This window comes from Phragmites australis, chromosome 6 (assembly GCF_958298935.1).
Source record: "Phragmites australis chromosome 6, lpPhrAust1.1, whole genome shotgun sequence".
Lineage (NCBI taxonomy): Eukaryota > Viridiplantae > Streptophyta > Magnoliopsida > Poales > Poaceae > Phragmites > Phragmites australis.
The window spans coordinates 3,516,040-3,537,007 of NC_084926.1; the positions used below are offsets into that span (position 1 = coordinate 3,516,040).

At 50.1% G+C, this 20,968-nt stretch overlaps 3 protein-coding genes across 6 annotated transcripts; 2 read left to right on the forward strand and 1 right to left on the reverse strand.

Annotated features, from left to right (window-relative positions):
• The first annotated feature begins 1,203 nt into the window (after positions 1 to 1,203).
• LOC133921133 (uncharacterized) lies at positions 1,204 to 14,216 on the forward strand. 4 transcript variants are annotated; one of them, XM_062365896.1, is made up of 2 exons: positions 1,204 to 2,373; positions 13,883 to 14,216. In XM_062365896.1, exon 1 carries the CDS (start codon positions 1,358 to 1,360, stop codon positions 2,366 to 2,368), a length of 1,011 nt encoding a protein of 336 aa, XP_062221880.1. In that variant the 5' UTR covers positions 1,204 to 1,357; the 3' UTR covers positions 2,369 to 2,373; positions 13,883 to 14,216. The 4 variants fall into 4 exon arrangements, 3 of the variants coding, with proteins under 3 accessions (XP_062221880.1, XP_062221881.1, XP_062221879.1); XM_062365897.1 differs by lacking the exon at positions 13,883 to 14,216 and adding an exon at positions 2,935 to 3,402; XM_062365895.1 differs by lacking the exon at positions 13,883 to 14,216 and adding an exon at positions 2,469 to 2,581.
• Positions 4,619 to 5,853, forward strand: LOC133921132 (uncharacterized). The gene has a single exon (XM_062365894.1). It carries the CDS (start codon positions 4,686 to 4,688, stop codon positions 5,829 to 5,831), a length of 1,146 nt encoding a protein of 381 aa, XP_062221878.1. The 5' UTR covers positions 4,619 to 4,685; the 3' UTR covers positions 5,832 to 5,853.
• A 146-nt stretch (positions 14,217 to 14,362) lies between the features above and the next one.
• Positions 14,363 to 16,870, reverse strand: LOC133921134 (soluble inorganic pyrophosphatase 6, chloroplastic-like). The gene is made up of 5 exons (XM_062365898.1): positions 16,352 to 16,870; positions 15,478 to 15,578; positions 15,208 to 15,389; positions 14,703 to 14,801; positions 14,363 to 14,616 (listed from the first exon to the last, which is right to left on the reverse strand). Exons 1-5 carry the CDS (start codon positions 16,735 to 16,737, stop codon positions 14,524 to 14,526), a joined length of 861 nt encoding a protein of 286 aa, XP_062221882.1. The 5' UTR covers positions 16,738 to 16,870; the 3' UTR covers positions 14,363 to 14,523.
• Positions 16,871 to 20,968: the final 4,098 nt, after the last annotated feature.

Below are 20,968 nucleotides of genomic sequence, written 5' to 3' on the forward strand. Positions count from 1 at the left end.
TTATAAGGCAAATATAGTAATAAAATTTTCATATGATCAATCTCGATGGTTTAAACAAATCAATGGCCAAAATTAAGAAAATCCGAAGGCAATGGTTTTACAACGCCAAAGTGAGTTACGATATGTTTGGTTTTATTGTGATTCAATTCAGATTAATTCTCACAATCTAAAATCTAGACTGTTAGTGTCTAGATTATACAATCCAAAACAAATAGTACAAAATTATTATAATCTTTTCTCTCTCCTTCTTATAGACTCACTCTTCACGCAACACCATCGTCACCACCATTGTCACTACTTCGACCATCTCTTTCAATACCGGTGATCTCATAATGCTCCTCTTCAACTCCTCTACCGATTTCACTCGCTAGATTGTTGTCTCAGTTACATTGGCCATGCCCAATTCTACCACCACCGAGCCTGTCACCGCTTACCTCTGCTCCCCACCGGTGCCGCCCCATCCCGCCACTAACACTCCTCCGACTCTGGCCGAATCCATCATCTCCCTACCTTGGTGAGCCTAACTGCAACTCAGGTCGATGGGAGCTCGGGCAGCAGGAACTCGAATCGACATCAAGAGGGAGAGAGAGTAGGGAGAGAGTGAAGGGAGAGAAAAAGCGAAATGTTAGGTTTGTAATGGTAATGCTGAGTAAATATGTGTCACAATCTATAATTCAGAAGTAATATTTTTCTGGATTATGGATTATAGCATAGGTCATGTTTGGCATAGCTGAAACTTATCGACTTTTGTTGAAAGACTGTTTTTATGAAAAGCTACTTATAACTTTTGAGAAAAATTGTTAGTTTATAGACTTAATTTTTAGACTTTTATCATACAATTTTTCAGAAAAGACACTCTTAGTCAGTTTATTATCTTTTAGTTTATTTCATCAGAAACCAAATTATCAGTTTTTTTTAAAACCAACATAACCTCGGTCTGTTTGATACATTTTATAGTTTCTAAGAAGCAGCAGATAAGTTGTGCCAAAAAGACCATAATCTACCTTCAAATTATCGAATCTGGACTGTAGATCGGTCAGTTTATTTTAATTCTGATTTTAAAATCAAAATTCTAATTTTATAATAAAAAAACAGACCCTTAAATAGACATTCGAAGCAATTTGATTTTTCAGAAAATTTCGTGTAAGAGTTGGAAACGCTTGTTTGTCTAAAAAATGGCGCATAGTTCGCGGAGAAGCCGAACAAGCAAGCAAAACACATCACGAAACACAACTAGACGGCGCGGCGGCAGATCACGCGCTGTCACACCACGCAGTGCACGCCCTTGCCCGCACCCGAGCCCGCCGCGCCCCGCCCCGCCGTGCCGATTTCGTTCGAGTGGCCTCCCGCATCCGCCATGTACTCCGACGCGGCCCCTGCGCCCCCCTCCCCTACCAGATCGAAGAAGCGGCCGTTCCGCATGGGCGATGGCCACTCGAGCCCAAACCCTAGCCCCCGCGGCTCCCCCGCCCGCAGGAGCGAGCTCAAGCGCAGGCTCCGCACGTCCGCGGAGTCCGCGGCGCTCGCGCTCGCCGCGGTGGCCGCGCGCGCGTCCGCCGCCAGCGTCCGCGCGGATGCGGGTCACGACGCCGTCCAGAGGCGCGGACCCGCGGGTGTCCGCGTTGACGGAGGTCACGGCGCCATCCAGATGCTCGGAGCCGCGGCCACCCGCGTCGACGGAGGCCACACCGACGTCCAGAAGCCCGGACGGGTGCGCGTCGACCGAAGCCACGCCGCCGTCAAAATGCCCGGACCCGCGGGAGCCTGCGTGGGTGGAGGCCACGGCGCCGTTCAAAAGCACTGGAGCGACGCCGATGAGTTAACGCTCCTCGCCTCCGCCGCCGCCTTCCGCGAGCGCACCGGTCGACACCCGGTCCTCCCGGACATGGGCGCGCTGTTCGACTCCATGAGGGGCTCCATTTCCCCGCACATCGACCAGTCCATGGTGTACTACAAGCTGAAGCGCCTCAAGAGCAAGTTCCAGCACTCCGACGGCCCGCGCGACCGCCGCCTGCGCGACCTGTGCGCCAACGTGTGGGGCGTGATGCCCCCATCCGAGGACGACTCGGACGGCCAAGAGGCCGGTGGGACAGACGCCGACGATCGACGCGCCGTCCCAGATGCAGCAGCCATGATGCCGGTGGTCACCGAGGTGCTTGGTGAGTACTGGAAAAAGAATGAGCGAGCAATGGCGGGGGTACCCCTGGAGAAGGGCCTGTCACGGCTAGGGAAAAAAGAGGGCAGATTGATCGAAACCAAGTGGAGGCAGCAGCTTGATGAAGAGATGCGAACGCAGATACGGCGGCACGATCTGGCTAAGGAAGTCTGTGCCTTGCTCAATGACACCATCAAGGGCCTCGGCCCTTAGCTCGGGTATGAATGCCATGTTACATGTGATTTGTTGGAAATTTCCTTCCCTAGTTTAACTGCTTGTTGGGTGATTAGTGTAAACTTGTTGTTCATTCTAGATTTTGTGATGGTTCAATCACAATAGAAGATGTTCAGAGAAAGCTGGAAACTGAGCATTCTTGCTGGTCGTTGTAACATTTTCTCAAAATGATAATACAGTTGCATTGTCTGACATCTGTCATATAATAGTACATCAACTGCTCCTTCACATCAGCGTGTCACATACTGCCGTACTGGAAATTTCAATGAGAATACCCTGTTCATTCTAGTTTATTTAGTAAATTAGTGATGGTTTACTCAGCTGGACCGCAAAAGAGCCGAGCATCAGCAATCCGAATAAGCACGATTTCAGTTTGTTTAGTTCATCAAGCCTATATAATTGCATGGCTCGGATCCTCACTGAATTTAGCTATGCTATTCTTTTGTGTCATCCTTCTAGCGAATCATGAAATTGACCACGTCTGATCTTGAATGGATGGCGATACCTTAGCTTTTAGGCACTACTCATACTAGTTTCTGATTTAGATCTAGGACTGGATAATTCCAAGAGGGGATAGTGTTGTGAAAGGGAATTTTCATAAGAAAGGCAACTCCTATTTCACATGGATCCTGGAAGTATGCACTATTCTGCACATATCTAATTCTCAAATAGACTCAGAAAAATTTGCTGGAACTTGGCTCAATCTGTGCAATAGTGTTGTATAGTGCCGTCTGGAAGTTGTTCAGGGTACGTAACATCGAAATATAGTCTTGCACCGGTTCATGTGTATTGTGGGTTTTGATGTTCCTGGGACCTGGGAGCAGCCAAAGTTAGCTGGTTTTGAATTTTGTAAGCCTCCTGCAAGTCAATTGCTTGCCTGTTCCTTGCCTGTTCATCGTCACAGCAGGTAACACGATGGTTCAATCTACTGTCTACTTCTACTATCTATTATTACTACTTAAAAAATAGCAAAAGAGTCCCACGACCCACCTATGTCCCGTGTTCACCTGGTGAGTCTCGCCGCTCAGATCACCTTGTGTTTTTTTTTTTTTTTTTTGCATTTTTTAGTTTTTTTAGAGATTTTCTCAGTAAAGTTTTTATAGCTTTCGTTGCAACGAACGGATACGTAACTAGTATATCAAAACGCTTATTCTTTGATGATAAAAAACATTTTTTTTCTTTTAGATAAACGTTTCACGGTACGAATTTCAGAACGTCGTAGAAAACATCGAGGGGTACTACGAAAATATCCCAATTCGAAAATTAGAACAGATGAGATTTTCGGACAATTTCATGGCAGAGTTGTAAATGGCGCATAGCTGCGCGGTTAAAAAAGCACATAACTTGCATGCACAATCACATACTGGATTAACATTTTGGTGAAATTTTGTGAATTTTAGAGTGGGACAAAGTATCTATTATTAACTTTTTTTCACTAATATGTAAGATTAACGTAGTAGAAGACGAAAATTGATCAAAATTTCAGTAAATTTTGTGAATTTCATGGGTGGTGGTTTTTTTTTACGAACACCTCTGAACACCACTAGACAACAGTAACAGTAACACTACTCAGCGCAAAGTGGCACATCCGCGGCAGCTGGAGCAGCTCCGTGGACTTCCCCCGCCCCTCAGCCGGACGCGCATTCTCTACCATTGCTTCTCAAAGTCACCGGAGTGTACAGTAAAATGAGGCTGGATGAATAGTATCTTGACATATTCTACTGTAGCTAAATACTGTAGCAATTCTACTGTTTGGAGAGCTACTGTATCAGTTAATCTGGTGCATCCATTCCAGATCTAACAGTTAAAAAAAATCCAATATCGTGATACTGTTTATCCTCTTATACGAGTCCCCCTCGGCCAGACCCAACCTCTAAGGCTCCGTTTGAAACGAAGAAATGTAAAATAGAAGGAATATGAAAAAACTAGAAATAAGATAGAGTGAAAAGCGAAAAACTATATGAATCTAAAACTAGTGTGCTACTTTCTTTCCTCTTTTCTTTACACACTGTCTCGGGCATACACAAAGCAAAGAAAACCAAGAGATCAGAGTGAATTTTAATTTCCTGTGAAATGAGCATTCAGCTACAGTACAAAGAAAAATAATCAATACTTCCTGCGTTTCAAACGCTCAGTTAACTTCCTTTCCTCTGTTTCTTGATTCCTGCGATTTTCCTTTGTAAATCCTTCTATCCAAACAAGGCCCGAACTCCTACGCGACGGGCAACGCCCAAGCCCGCACCAGCGCCGCGCCCCGCCCCGCCCGATACAATCCGAGCGGCCGTCCGCATCCACCATGGACGCCGACTCGGCTCCCGCGCCGGGAAGCAGATGGAAGAAGCCCTCGTCCGGCCCCCATCCCCGCAAGGGCGACGCGGCTGCCGACGCCCACCCGGGCCCCGACCCTACCACCGCGGGCCCTCCCCCCCCCTCCAGCAGGAGCGAGCTCAAGCGCAGGGAGGCCGCCGCGCTCGCACTCGCCGCGGCGGAGGCCGCGCGCGGGTCCGACGCTAGCTTCCGCGTCGACGGAGGCCACGGCGCCGTCCAGAGGCTCTGGAGCGACGCTGACGAGCTCGCGGCCTTTCACGAGCGCACCGACCGAGTCCAGCGCGGCCAGGACGCGGGGCCGCTGTTCGACTCCATCAGGGACTCCATTTCCCCGCACACCGACGTCGTGCTTTCTCCCGAGGACGACGACCCGGACGGCCAAGAGGCCGGTGAGCAGGATGCTGACGAGCGACGCCGTGTCGTAGTTGCGGGTGAGATGGACGCCGAAAAGCGACGTCTTGTCATAGAGCGCACGCTCAAGCCCGCACCCGCGCCACGCCGCGACTCGGTGATGCCATCCAAGCGCCCGTTCGCATCCGCCATGGACGCCGACGCGGCGCCCGCGCCCCCATCCCCTTCCAGTTCGAAGAAGCGCTCGTTCAGCCCCCAACCCCGCATAGGCGACGACCACCAGGGCCCCAATCCTAGTCCCTGCGGCTCCCCCTCACGCAGGAGTGAGCTCAAACGCTGGCTCCGCACTTCCGCGGAGACTGCCGCGCTCGCGCTAGCCGTGGTCGCCGCGGAGGCCGCGCGCTGGTCCGACGGCAGCGTCCGTGTCGACGGAGGGTACGACGCCGATCAGAGTCTCGAACCCGCGGGCGTCCCTGTCAACGTAGGCCACGGCGCCGTACAGAGGCTCGAACACGCGGGCGACGAAGGCTGTGGCGCCGCCCCTAAATATCCTAAGACCTGGAGGTTGCTGCCGCCTTCCGCGAGCGCACTGGCCGAGCACCGCGCGATCGGGACGCGGGGGTGCTGTTCCGCTCCATCAGGGGCTCTATTTCCCCCCACATCAACAAGGCCAAGGTGTCCTACAAGCTGGGGCGCTTCAGGAGCATGTACCGCACGAGGCGCCGGGGGAATCCGCCATCACGCACGACCGCCGCGTGCATGATCTGAGTGCCAAAGTGTGGGGCGTCTTCTGATGGGATAAGTCTCTGTGCTGCGTCTCTGTGCTGCATATGGTCTTTGTGGGGCTGCTTCAGATGGTCCTTGACTAGTCTTTGTGGTTCTTTCTAGGACTACAGCATCTAGGACAGCATCTTAGCATCTAGAACAGCTAGGACAGCATCTAGGACAGCTAGGACAGCATCTAGGACAGCATCTTAGCATCTAGGACAGCATCTTAGCATCTAGGACAGCTAGGACAGCATCTAGAACAGCATCTTAGCATCTAGGACATCATCTTAGCATCTAGGACAGCTAGGACAGCATCTTAGCATATGCTCGGCTGGCTAGCAGGCTATAAATATGTATCCCCAACCCCTTAGGTTGGCATGGCATTTGTGTGAGAAATAAACCAGAAAAATTGCCCTAACTCCTAGTGTCATCCTCTCTCGATGAGAGTAAGAATTCAGCTACTACCAAGAGGAAGAATTCAGCGACTAACAAGTGGTACCAGAGCCGCAGTATCCTGTAGCCTGAGCATCTCCTGCTCACCTCCTTTCCCAGCCGCGCAACAGCCCCAGCTGGGAGCAGCAGCAGCTCCGACCGCTCCTGCTCACTTCTCTCCCTCTGCGCAGACGAGCAGCAGCTCGTCTGAAGCAGCCCTCTCCCCACGCAGCAGCCCCCGGGTAGCGCGTCATGTCCGCAGGGCAGTCTCAGCGCTCGGTCGCCTCGAGCACGCGGCGTCGGCAGGAGGCCGAACTTGCCGCGGCAGAGGACCGCGAGCGAGCGGCGGCAGAGACCGCTGCGGCGGCGGCAAGGGCGTCGAGGCTGGCAGCGGCGGAGCTGGCAGCAGTCAGAGCGGAGGCGGAAGCAGCGGCGGCGGCGGATGCAGCGCGTGCGGCGGCAGCAGAGGTCGAGACTCTGCGCGGCAGCATCAGCAGCTCCGTTTCTGCTGACGACAGCGCCGACGCGGACCTCGAGTTGCTGGGGAGGGAGGCAGCGCGAGCGCGGGCGGCGCAGTGGGCAGCCGCGCACGCCCACGAGCGCGGCGGCAGCCCAGACAGACGCGGACGCGCCGGCGGCGCTCCTGGAGGAGGCGCGCACGGCGGTGGCGCTCCTGGAGGAGGCGCGCACGACGGTGACGCTCCTGGAGGAGGCGAGCACGGCGGTGGCGCTCCTGGAGGGGGCGAGCACGGCAACGGTGGCGGACGGGCCGATGGAGAGCGCGGCCTTCACAGGCAGCGTGGCTCTCTCTCCCCGGATCGGTACCGTGGTTACCACGGGCTCCAGGCTGTTGTCAGGGACGTCGGCCCCGGCGGTGGGTGGCCTACCCTCACTAAGACCAACTATGTCGAGTGGGCTACGGTGATAAGGGTAAAGCTCCAGGTGCGGCACATGTGGGAGGCAGTCCGGTACGGCGACGTCGACTACGAACAGGATCGACGGGCGCTGGATGCCCTCATCGCTGCAGTCCCGTCCGAGATGTAGTTCTCGCTTACCAATAAGCGGACTGCCAAGGAGGCTTGGGACGCCATCGCTGCGGCACGCATCGGCAGCGACCGCGCCCGCAAGTCCACACTGCAGGCACTTCGCAAGGAGTGGGAGAACCTGGCCTTCAAGCCAGGTGAGGACGTTGATGACTTTGCTCTCCGTCTCAACACTCTGTTGCAGAAGATGATGCAGTTCGGCGATGACACCTACGGCGAGGAGAGAGCTGTCGAAAAGCTCTTCCGTTGCGTCCCCGAGAAGTACAAGCAGATGGCTCGCTCGATCGAGTCCCTGCTGGATCTCTCCACGATGTCGATCGAGGAGGCGATAGGTCGACTCAAGGTCGTCGACAGCGATGAGCCACAGTCTCTCTCGGGGCCCATCACCACTGGCGGGAAGCTCCTTCTCACTCGGGAGCAGTGGGCTGCCTGCCAAGGTGACTGGAAGAAGGGGGAGCCTTCTTCCGCGACAGGCGGCCGCAAGCGTGGCAAGCCGCGTAAGGCGCGTAGAGACGCCCAGGCCGGGGCGCGAGGACGTGCCGAGGGTGATGCCCGCGGAGGCGCCCAGGGCGGCGCCGCTGGCAAGTACAAGCCAGCACGAGACGACACCTGCCGCAACTGCGGCCAGCTTGGCCATTGGGCCAAGGACTGTCGACAGCCACGACGCGGCCAGGCCCATGTCGCACAGGCGGAGGAGGAGGAGCCGGCTCTGTTCATGGCACATGCAAGCATCAAGCTACCTCCAGCGGCACCGGCCGCAGCGGCTCTCCTCCACCTTGACGAGCCAAAAGCACACGCCCTCCTCGGCGATGGCTCCGGCAACGACAAGACTGATGGGTGGTGCCTCGACATCGGCGCCACCCATCACATGACCGGTCGACGGGAGTTCTTCACCGAGCTTGACTCTAGCGTCCGAGGCTCCGTCAAGTTTGGAGATGCCTCCGGCGTGGAGATCAAGGGCGTCGGCTCCGTCATCTTCACCGCCGTGTCTGGTGAGCACAGGCTGCTCACCGGAGTCTACTACATCCCCGCGTTGAGGAACTCTATCATCAGCTTGGGACAGCTGGATGAGAACGGTTCGCGCGTGGTGGTTAAGGATGGAGTCATGAGGATTTGGGATCGCCGTCGTCGCCTTCTTGCCAAGGTAACCAGAAGCGCAAATCGACTCTACGTCCTTAACGTGCAGGTGGCACAACCCCTCTGTCTCGCTACTCGTCGGGATGACGAGGCGTGGCAGTGGCACGAGCGCTTCGGGCACCTTCACTTCGAGGCCCTGAAGCGGCTCAGTGCCACGGAGATGGTGCGAGGCCTGCCGTGCCTCGACCATGTGGAGCAGCTCTGCGACGTCTGCGTATTGACGAAGCAGAGGCGACTCCCCTTTCCCCAGCGGGCGAGCTTTCGAGCCAAGGAGAGGCTCGAGCTTGTGCACGGGGACTTGTGTGGTCCGGTGATACTGGCCACACCGGGAGGACGACGCTACTTCCTGCTGCTCGTCGACGACCTCTCCCGCTACATGTGGGTGATGGTCCTCGGCAGTAAGGGAGAGGCTGCGGACGCCATCAGGCGTGCGCAGGCTGTTGCAGAGGCGGAGTGCGGCCGCAAGCTGCGCATGCTGCGCACCGACAACGGCGGCGAATTCACGGCGGCTGAATTCGCGTCGTACTGCGCTGATAAGGGCATTCAGCGCCACTACTCCGCGCCGTACAGCCCGCAGCAGAACGGCGTCGTCGAGCGACGCAACCAGACGGTTGTGGGGATGGCTCGGGCCCTTCTCAAACAGAGAGGGATGCCGACTGTCTTCTGGGGAGAGGCGGTGGTGTCGGCCGTCTACATCCTCAACCGCTCGCCTACCAAGGCGCTCGACGGGAGGACGCCGTACGAGGCTTGGCATGGGCGCAAGCCGGCGGTCTCCCACTTGCGAGTCTTCGGCTGCCTCGCGTTCGCCAAGGAGCTTGGCCACATCAGCAAGCTCGACGACAGGAGCACTCCGGGAGTGTTCATCGGCTACGCGGAGGGCTCGAAGGCCTACCGCATCCTCGACCCGAAGACACAGCGTGTGCGCACGGCGCGCGATGTTGTGTTCAACGAAGGGCGAGGATGGGCGTGGGACAAGGCGGTGGACGACGGCTCTGCTCCAACGTACGACGACTTCACTGTCGAGTACGTCCACTTCGAGGAAGCTGGGGGAGTAGGCAGCTCTTCTTCGACAAGCACGTCTACCCCAGTCCCCGAGCCTTCACCGACCCCGGCGCCTGCTACTCCGACAGCACCACACTCTCCAGCCAGGACCTCGGCTGCGATGAGTTCTTCGCTGGCTCCACCACAGCTGGCACCAGCACCGACAGGCACCTCTCCGGGCACGTCTACTCCAACACCAGCTCGTGTCGAGCACAGCCCGGTTGAGCTCGCTACTCCGCTCTCTCACGACGAGGAGCGCATCGACGCGTACCACGACGGCGAGCCGTTGCGGTACCGTACGATAGAGAACCTTCTCGGCGACCAGCCGGTGCCGGGACTGGTGCCTCACGACCTGGAGGCGCAGTTGCACCTTGCGTGTGACAACGGCGAGCCTCGGTCGTTTGCAGAGGCCGAGAGACACGCGGCATGGCGCGCCGCGATGCAGTTGGAGATGGATGCGGTTGAGAAGAACCGCACCTGGGAGCTTGCTGACCTTCCTCGTGGTCACTGCGCGATCACCCTTAAGTGGGTGTACAAGCTGAAGAGGGATGAAGCCGGCGCCATCGTCAAGCACAAGGCTCGCTTGGTGGCATGAGGCTTCGTGCAACAGGAGGGGGTCGACTTCGACGACGCCTTCGCTCCCGTGGCACGGATGGAGTCCGTGCGACTCCTCCTTGCGCTAGCTGCCCAGGAGGGCTGGCGTGTTCATCACATGGACGTCAAGTCGGCGTTCCTTAACGGCGACTTGAAGGAGGAGGTCTACGTGCACCAGCCGCCGGGATTTGCGATCCCCGGCAAGGAGGGCAAGGTGCTCCGCCTGCGCAAGGCCCTCTATGGCTTGCGGCAGGCACCGAGGGCGTGGAATGGCAAGTTGGATTCCACGCTAAAGGGGATGGGCTTCGAGCAAAGCCCGCACGAGGCGGCCATCTACCGACGGGGCAGTGGAGGAAATGCTCTGCTGGTGGGTGTCTACGTCGACGACTTGGTGATCACCGGCACCAAGGATGCGGAGGTGGCGGCATTCAAGGAAGAGATGAAGGCCACTTTCCAGATGAGTGACCTGGGGGCTCTCTCCTTCTACCTGGGAATCGAGGTGCACCAGGATGACTCCGGCATCACGCTTCGACAGACCGCCTACGCCAAGCGCGTCGTTGAGCTAGCTGGGCTCACCGACTGCAACCCAGCTCTCACTCCGATGGAGGAGAGGCTGAAGCTGAGCCGCGACAGCACGACGGAGGAGGTGGACGCTACGCAGTACCGGCGTCTTGTGGGGAGCCTTCGCTACCTCGCCCACACACGGCCGGACTTGGCATTCTCCGTCGGCTACGTCAGTCGGTTCATGCAGCGACCGACGACGGAGCACCAGCAGGCTGTGAAGAGAATCATCCGCTACGTTGCGGGGACTCTCGACCACGGCCTCTACTACCCTAGGTGCCCTGGGGCGGCACACTTCGTCGGGTACAGCGACAGGGACCACGCCGGCGACATCGACACCAGCAAGAGCACGAGCGGGATCCTCTTCCTCCTCGGCAAGTGCCTCGTTAGCTGGCAGACGGTCAAGCAGCAGGTGGTGGCCCTGTCCAGCTGCGAGTCCGAGTACATAGCGGCCTCCACCGCTTCAACTCAGGGGCTCTGGCTCGCTCGACTGCTTGGTGATCTCCTCGGCAGAGACACTAGAGCGGTGGAGCTCAGGATGGACAGCAAGTCCGCTCTGGCCCTGGCAAAGAACCCCGTTTTCCATGAACGGAGTAAGCACATCCGGGTCAGGTACCACTTCATCCGAGGCTGTTTGGAGGAAGGGAGCATCAAGGCGAGCTACATCAACACCAAGAACCAGCTCGCGGACCTGCTTACCAAGCCTCTTGGGAGGATCAAGTTCCTTGAGCTCTGCTCCAGGACCGGGATGGTTCAACTTTCCCATAAGACGACGCACAAGACTTAGGGGGAGAATGATGGGATAAGTCTCTGTGCTGCGTCTCTGTGCTGCATATGGTCTTTGTGGGGCTGCTTCAGATGGTCCTTGGCTGTTCTTTGTGGTCATTTCTAGGGCTACAGCATCTAGGACAGCATCTTAGCATCTAAGACAGCATCTTAGCATCTAGGACAGCTAGGACAGCATCTAGGACAGTATCTTAGCATCTAGGACAGCATCTTAGCATATAGGACAGCTAGGACAGCATCTTAGCATCTAGGACAGCATCTTAGCATCTAGGACAGCATCTTAGCATCTAGGACAGCTAGTACAACATCTAGGACAGCATCTTAGCATCTAGGACAGCTAGGACAGCATCTAGGACAGCATCTTAGCATATGCTCGGCTGGCTAGCAGCCTATAAATATGTATCCCCAACCCCTCAGGTTGGCATGACATTTGTGTGAGAAATAAATCAGAAAAATTGTCCCAACTCCTAGTGTCATCCTCTCTCGATGAGAGTAAGAATTCAGCTACTACCAAGAGTAAGAATTCAGCGACTAACATCCTCAACGTCGTGACCCCGGATACAGCAACCGTGATGCCAGTGGTCACTGAGGTGCTTGGTGAGTACTGGATAACGAATGAGCGAGCAATGGCGGGGTTGCCCCTTGAGAAGGGCCTGTCACTATTAGGGAAAAAAGCGGGCAGATTGATCGGAACCAAGTGGAGGCAGCAGGTTGATGAAGAGATGCAAATGCAGATGCGGCGGCATGATCTGGCTAAGGAAATTTGTCCCTGCTCCATGACACCATCAAGGGCCTCGGCCCTTAGCTCGGGTATGAATGTAATGTTGCATGTGATTTGTAGGAAATTTCCTTCCCTAGTTTGACTCCTTGTTGGGTGATTAGTGTAAACTTGTTGCTCATTCTATACTTTATTTTTGGGTCAATTAAAGTAGAAGTTGTTCGGAGACTGTTGGTGCTAGAAACTGAGCATTATCGGTGCTTGTTGGAATATTTTCTCAAAAAAGATAGCATAGTTGCATTGTCTTACTTCTGTTCACAAAATAGCGTGCAGCTGTTCCTTCACATCAATGCATCACATACTGGAAATTTCAGTGAGAATACCCTTCCAATTCTAATTTGTCTAGTTAATTAGTTATGTTGTATTCAGCTGGATTGTAAAAGAGCTGAGCTTTAGCAAACTAAATCAGCTTGATTTCAGCTTGTTTTTCGTTAAGCCTGTATAATTGCATGGCTCGAATCCTCAGACTATTTAGCTATTCCTTATGTCATCCTTGAGTGAATCCAGGAAGTGGCCATGCCGATCCCGAATGCATGGTGACACATTAGTTTTTATGCACTGCCAGTTTCTGGTTTAGATCTAGGACTGGATAAGTTAAAGAGGGAACAACAATATTATGAAAGTTTTTTTTACGAGAAAGGCAACCCTTATTTCAGATGGATTGTGGAACTATGCACAATGCCACACATATTTGACTCTTAAATGTAATCGTTCTCTGAAACCAGACTGACAAATTTGCTGGAAGTCGTTTAAGCTACGGAACATCGAAACGATATTAAACATCGGAATATAATTTTCCATCTGTTCACGCGCATTGTTGTTTTTGATGTTCCTGGGAACAGCTGAATCCATCTCGTCCCTACTCTCACTTAAATTCTCTCGAGTATAGATACACTGTCATAACTGTGTTTCTTCAACCTCTATCATCAGTGCAGCAAAGTTTCAACATCTTAGTGAGTTTCCTTGCGATATGTGAGCTACTGACTACCATTCTACCAGACCAGCTCTAGTTCCTTGGCTGGTTATGAGCTTGTACGAGCCTAGTGAGTGGCCGTTTAGGACTGTTTCTGAATTCTGAGTGCTTGTACAATTTGCCATCTATACAGATACAGTACACCCCCTTATTTCATCCCTTTTTTTGCAGTTCGGCACAGCAATTTGAACATTTATGATATCTGCTATTTCCGATATCTGATGCATCCAGAGTGTAGGGTTAAGTTTTTGGGTCCTTAACTCCACATCTGTAAGCTGTACTTTTGTTTTGCCACTGATAAGGCTAGAAAATATGTCCGTTGTATGCTGTTGGATACTCCGTATTTCAGGATGCTGCGTCGGTTGAATTTGTGAGCAGTTCACTGCTGATTAAGTTATCCATGTTTTCCAGGAATGTTTTATCTGTAGAGGTACAGAACATAAGTATATATTGATAGTGTAACTACTACGGTCGCTCTGTATCTCTTTCATTATGGAACATGGTACATTTTCCGCCTATGTTGTTATATACTTTTACTTTGATGCTGTTCGTATTTAAATATATTTTTGCTAATTTCGGCATGTAATAACCAAATATATGGAAAGACTTCTCAGTGACCGCAAAAAGTATCACTACGGTTTTGTTCAATCACTACTATTGTTCATGGACAGAGCTGCTACTAACCCACGCACATTCTGCAGTTACAAGTTGAGGAGGCTTATGCATCTGCATCAGTTACACTGGTGCAATCACTGCATTGCAATGCTTCTTACAGGTTGATCGAACCTATCTTTACTCAGCTGCTAGGTGACAAGGATCTGTTGTAGCTGTACAGCCCACAAGATTGCTCGTTGCATCATATCAAGTGGAAGTTATTTCTGATTGAATCGATCCCTACATTAGGTTCAAAGTTGTTACTTTTGCTACATCTTTTCTAGGTTTAGGTCATGTTTTGGACACAGGAGTTCCTCTAGATTCTTGCGGAAATCAAATCGTTTGCTGCAAAATTCATGTGAAATTCTTGAGCTCCAAGGTTTCTTAGATCATAAAAGCCAGGGATTTGCTAACTTTGTACATGTGATGTTACTCAGATCTATATTTTCAAGTGTAAGAATCCAACACTGCATAACTTTCTAATCGAATTCTCCATTTTGGAAAACTTGCTGTTACACGCAAGATAATTGCTCAAGAACTCGCTCCAAAATCATTATTCACTCCACAAGATTATTCCTTTTATCACACACAGGTCGCAAAAAGGTCTGCAAATGAAGAAGCATGCGTACAAAACGACATGCTTAAGAGTGCGATTCAAAGAATGTGGTGGTTTGCCATGGACCAAAGATTAGGCTAACGAGAGCTCTCCAGCAGGGATATTCCTTTTCACCAATTTCTCCCATGATTCGTTGGTTTCCTGAATGACCTTCAGGGCATATTCCTAGTTGAGGCAAAGAAGGATACCATGAGATTGTGAAAATATCCTATCTGCTTCAGGCAAACTGAAGAAGTTGAATTCAGGCTTACCTTGCTCGTGGGCTTGTTGCCAAGACCAAATCTGTTGGCAGGCTTTCCATCTGGTATCTTGTAGTCTCTGAACCAGTCTCTGATGGCCGTCAGCGTCCCCTGAATAGTTGTTGTTAAAATGTTCAGAACAAATGTGAGAAAAGGTGGTAATTAACTGCACCTGCAATTTTTGTAGTACATACTGTGCAATTGATCTGAATGCAAAAGCTATGTTTTTCAACAGAAATCAAACCATCACCCAGGGAAAAGCTTAAAGAGCATACACAGATTGATCATTATACGGGTATCATTATCTCTTTTACAGTGCCCTGAATGTAAATTAAATTTGCTATACATGATCAAGGATTTGCATTCAAACTATTTATCTAGAGGTCCCAATAAAAAGGTAGTAACAGCAAAGACATAACATGAAAATGTCCCAGTTCCCATGATGGAGATTGGCAATGGATACCAAAGGACAAGAAGTACAAACGCTAAATGAGAAAGACAAGGACAGGAGCCATACCGGAAAATGCTTCTCAACATCATCCACATCATTCACAAGAGATGCTTTGGGGTCATCCAAAGAAATGGCCACTATTTTCCAGTCAAGCTCCCCCTCATCAATCATGGCTAAAGCTGCCAACGGTTTCACCTTAAGAACATCCCCGATATTAGCACGTCTTTCACCGATCTCAACAACATCAACTGGAAAAGAAGGCCATATGAAAGAAAGAGATTAGAGCCAACATAAAAACCATGCTCGTCAAAAATAACAAATGGAAACGTTCACTACCAGGATCATTATCTCCAAATGCTCCTTCAACATCGGATTTTGCAGAAGTTGGGTCTTCCCATGTTTGAGGAAATAACCCATAGTTCCAATTAATATTGTACCTGACGTAACAGATAATGTCAATGAGAGCTGTGCAATGTTGACAAGCATGCAAGTTTCACAGTTGAAGCTTGCTATCAACTATAAAGTTCAAAGAAGGACCATCTCAATAAATATGTGTACTATCCCAAAATAAAGGAAACGAGTCAAGTTCAAGCACAATAGAACAGCCTAATACTGTTTTAATCAAGAAAAAAACAAAAAAAAACTTCGATGCAGACTAATTTTTTTAAGTTTTGAATCAATGCAGCCTCCAATAGTAGCACAGTTGGTTTTGTGGCAAAAGGAATATGACTATATGCAGTTACCACAGCGTCCAGTTGTAAAGGAGTTCCATGAAGAACACTAAGATATGGAGACAACAGTCTGCCATAAAGAATCACAAAGCACACTTTTCTGCATGGAAACAACTACCATTCTCTCCTTACGGATGACACTGCAAAAGTTTTTCTTCACAAAGTTAGCGCAGTTTCACCAGTTGCATTTTATGGGCACATCGTCCTCTTTTTCTCTATAATATACTCATTTCCCTCAAATTGCCATCCTATAAACAGGAAAAATTGCTCATTCTTGCGAAACAACATTCTTAATCCTTGGAATGCTAACTTTCCAACTAAAGTGAAGGATTCCATTCTTTCCGATGGACTCGATTGCTATGTTGTCCCCGATCTACATGTTTTATGCTGAAATTTTGACACGAACGATGCGAGAGAGAAAAGGAGGAAACATGAACTACACAGTTCCAAACCAAATTTCCTCGGTTCACAGTCCTTACGGGTAGTATCGGAGGTTGCCCTTCTTGGTGTCCTGCTTGATGGGCGTGAAAGCCTCGTCGGTGGCGACCTCCATCTTTGCGCTGCTCTCCTTGGGTATCTCCACGACGAAGTGGAACACCCCGTCACCAGCGCGCAGCGGCACGTCGTGCCACGGCGACACCTTCCGGCCCCCGCCGTCGACGAGGAACACGCGGTAGTCGAGCGTCTCGGGCTGGCCCTGCTCCCTGGGACGGAGCTCGGCGGCCCTGAGGAGCGCGGTGGTGGTGAGCGCCCGGCGCTGGAACCGCACGGCAGTGGGGAGGCGGCCGCGGAGGCCCAGGCCCGCGCCCGCCAGGCTAGTGAAGCGCATCGCCGCCGTCGCGGACGCTGTGGCCGCCGTCGCCATCTGCGCGGGCTGTGAAGGTCGCCGGGGGGGTTGGTGGTGGTGGTGGAAGAGAAGGCGGCGGCGGCCACTGGGTAGTGTGGGGGCTGCGGATGACGAGGCGAAGGATTTCTCAGGTGACCAAGTGGGCCCCACCTCCTGTTTTGGACAGAAGGGATCGGGCGATTCGTAAGTTCCATCGGGTTCGATTTTTTTAAATTTTTTAACATTAATATTTAAATAAATATATCTCAGATAACAGTTAGATCTGACACTTCTCTTACCATTCTCTCAGAGAACAGTTAGCGTCCATACCAATGACGGTTAGCCTACTTCGTGTGTCCACCCCTCACTGCCTTCTGAGAGGGTGGTTAGACTCCACACTCCTCTTACTGTCCTCTCAAAGGGCGGTTAGCGCCCATACCAATGGCGGTTAGCCTACTTCGTATGCCCGTTCCTCACCGCTCTCTGAGAGACGGTTAGCCCAACTTTATTATAAAAATAATAAAAATATCAAAAGAATTTATGATAAAAATAATAAAAATCCTAAAAAATATTAAAGTGAAGATAGAATAAATACATGTAAGTAAAATAAAAAAACCACACTGAATGTTAGATAGAATATGTACATGCGATGTGTACATAAAATTTGAATATTACTAATAGCATATAGGCTACAACTAAGATAGATATACAACCTAGGTAATAGATTAAAATAATATAACCATCTTAAATTTAACAAGTAGAATATTTAGTAGTATAAATATTGCAGACGAAATGATCCTTAAAGTTGTCTGTGTCTTTTCTCCCGTTTCATCCAATGATAATTGTATTCTGGGAACTTTAGTCTATGTGGTGCTGGTGTAGACGAAAAATAATCAAAGTTAAGATCCTAATCATCTGCCCTGTCGTCAAAGAATTTGCAATGACGTGAAGTTCTCTGAGGAGTAGCACAAAGTCATCATCGTCGGAACCAACCCCTCTGTTTGTGGTGGAAGTGGTAGAAGAACGTCTTCTTGTGGTTATTGTAGAACGACCACTTCTTTCACAATGGCTTGAATCACCGTCTATTTCATAACGGTGTGAAGGTCTCGAATGACCACCTCCGCGTCTCTAGTTATGTCTGTGTAGGTAGCCGTCACCAAAGAGTAGATATAATCCTAAGAAGTTCTCGATGGGTTTGTTTAGTAACTCTTCATCACGAGGGAATATTTAGTATAAAAAAGAGCATACAGAAATATAAATATGTCTTAGAAGTGCAACATAACAATTAACTGGGACATGTAATAACTATGAACGTACCTTAATGTGTGCTCTTCGTACTGCTGAGAGTGCATAAATATCGTGTGTGCTCTCTTGCTAAAACACTTTGTTATGCCGGCTAGTTCGTACACCCTCATATATCTCTTACGATACTCTAACAAGTGCGTCTTTAAGTCCATAAAGGTCACATAGCTTACCGTTTGCCATCATTCCTCCGTGGTGAAACAAGGACAGTGGGTCATGGTCTGTCATTTTGATAGCACTTTGTTCATATTCTCCTCCTTGAACACATAGTTACCTTTTGCCTAGGTCTCTCTCATAGTCTGTAAAGCTATCATTGAGAATTTAGATGTCTACGAAAAATGTCCTCTTGAGGAGGCAATCATGGTTTGGTATTAGATATCAGATGGTAGTGGTGTTTCGGGAAACTACGATGTCATGACATTCTCATTGCCCTGGTCTCACCTTTTATAAGCAGGAATCGATTGTGCATGTACTAAGTGTAGGTATGTAATTTAGAGACAGTGCATGCATTGGATATCTTCCTGCAGTGGGCAGTCATCTGACTATGAGTAGTCGGCAGCGTGCGGTCACATCGGTCAAAAAAGGTGGCTGCAATCGAATAGGTACACAATATATAGGTACACAATCAAATATAAATGTAAGATCCAAATACACCTAGGGACGGACCCACAGGGTAGTCCTGGTAGACCTAGGACTACCCTAGTTCAGCAAAAGTCCAATTAGTAATTAGCCCGGTTGTAAAAAAAAATCCAAAAAAGCCCACTCGTCGCACTGGCCGCGCTCGCCTCCTCGCCTCCTCACGTGCTCGCACTGGCCGCCGCCCCATGAAGCGCAGGTGGTGGCGCTGCCGCACTGGAGTGCGTGGTGCTGTTGCTCGAGGCACCGTTCAAGGGCGGGCATGCCAGGCTGCACAAGGCGCTGCACAGGGTGTTCAAGGCGCCGAGCAGGAGCGGCGCAAGGGCATCCTGTGGACCGAGGAAGAGCACATGTTCGTAAATCTCCTCGAGTTCTTGGCTCCAAAGCCTGCATCTTTCACATCAGGTTCGCAAATCTCTGGCAAAAAGACGATGGCCACGTTGTAGAAGCTTGATGTGTCGTGCATCTTCGCGCTCCCGCTCGTGTTCCAGACAATGGAGGAGTGGCTGAACAACACCTTGGGGCTTCACCCAATCCAGGTGGCGCTGCAGGCCGCGCTCCCGGACCTCAACGGCGGGATGGAGCCAATCGTGTTTGCCGGTCGGGACCCGAGGACAAGCAAGCCGCTGCTCTATTTCTCTTGGTCTGATTTGTTTGCAGTGTAGCAGTTGATAGCTTTCTCAATTCTAGCACATACATGTACATGAAGGCATGAAGCTGAGTTGGAAATATTTATGCTTGTGTCTGATGCAGGGAAATCATATGCATTGCACAAGAGGGTGGAGCAGCTCTGCAATAGAGCAATTAGATGGGCGGAATTGAAGAGGAAAACCAAGGTACGCCGTTCCACACAGTTACTATATATTATTAGTATGTAGTACTGCATAAATTGTAAATTTTGCTAGGAATCATAGGCAAATAAATGTTACAACCGATAATTCTTCTCTTTTTGGAGTACATTTGGGGTAAAAAAAACCATCTTGATTGCATATTGATTAATAATATTTAGTACTGCACACATTGCAAATTCTGATATAGAGATAAAGGCCATCTATGAATGTTACAACAGGTAATTCTGACCTTCTTTGAGTACATTTAGGGTAAAAAAAATATCTCGATTACATGTTAATTAACATACTGGATCAACTACTGAACTGCTCATTCAATTGATTAATTAGCTCTTGCATCTTGGGCCCTTTATTGCCTGAAAAAAATCTTATACATAAAAATGCCACAAGCCTGCTTAAATAACTGACGAAAACCCTGATGAATGCCCGTGTAATACATGTCATCTTGTGACTGAAGATTGTCAAATGATAACAGATGGTAAACTTTAGCAGCCAACTGACTGAAGTTCAAATCCTTCAAACAAAGGAATAGATAATGCAAGGACATATTTCAAATCTTTGGGGTGCATAATCCTTAATTTCAAATGATGTGACCAGTTTTGCACTTTCATGAAAAAAAATAATACTCATTGGGTGAAAATACTGATACTTATTTATTATTCGAGATAATTCATATGACCTTATGTCATGTTTGGACTATTTATATTGCGGTTTTACAAATTTGAGATTTATTGTTGAATTTACGATATTATACTGAGTTACCAAATTTGTATTGTCTTTTGTTAAATTTTATACTCTTTTACCGAATTTGTGGTCTTAAAAATTTGGATGCCTACCCTACAAAAAATTCCTAGGTCTGCCACTGAATACAACGTACATAGGTAAGACGAAAACCTTACAAATATAATGTCGAGATACGCTAAACACATTCACACTTTACTGCTGTCATGACCTTTACACAGCAGGTGCATTTTTTGGACAGTTCTTGTATGAGTGACCATTTTTATCGCACTTGCTGTATCGCTTCACCTTTGGATCTGACTTGGATTCGTCCATATCATTCCGAATCCGTTGAGTTTGTTGACGTCCCGGTGTGTACTTCATCTTCTCTTTGTCTACCACGTATATTCGTGTGGGACCTAGATCACTTGTAAACGTATCAACAATATCGTAGCTATGAAGCTCATGATTCCATGTCTTTAGCATTTGATCCTTCATAAAGTAGCGTGAAACATATTATCGGAGCAGTATATTAGACTCCCCAGATGCAACTATAACGTGTGTACATGGCATGTGTACCAATTGTGGCTTATGACACATACAGATGCATGTTCCATTCCTAAGCATGCACTCTTGCACATGTCGCTCACGTCTGTCACCCCTACAACCCTTATTCCGGCACAAAACACTGAAACTATGCTCCTTAGTTCGGTAGTTCCCTTCTGATTTGCACGGTGCATATATGCCTTCTTTGTAGCTTTCTT

What these genes read in the sequence shown, in the direction of transcription:
- LOC133921133 (XM_062365896.1), top strand. Translation starts at nt 1,358, where the DNA reads ATGTACTCCGACGCGGCCCCTGCGCCCCCCTCCCCTACCAGATCGAAG.
- LOC133921132 (XM_062365894.1), top strand. Translation starts at nt 4,686, where the DNA reads ATGGACGCCGACTCGGCTCCCGCGCCGGGAAGCAGATGGAAGAAGCCC.
- LOC133921134 (XM_062365898.1), bottom strand. Translation starts at nt 16,737, where the DNA reads ATGGCGACGGCGGCCACAGCGTCCGCGACGGCGGCGATGCGCTTCACT. An exon ending in ATTTGGAGATAATGATCCTG is followed by an intron (nt 15,390 to 15,477) that starts GTAGTGAACGTT and finishes CTTCTTTTCCAG; the next exon opens with TTGATGTTGTTGAGATCGGT. An exon ending in ATGTTGAGAAGCATTTTCCG is followed by an intron (nt 14,802 to 15,207) that starts GTATGGCTCCTG and finishes ACAACTATTCAG; the next exon opens with GGGACGCTGACGGCCATCAG.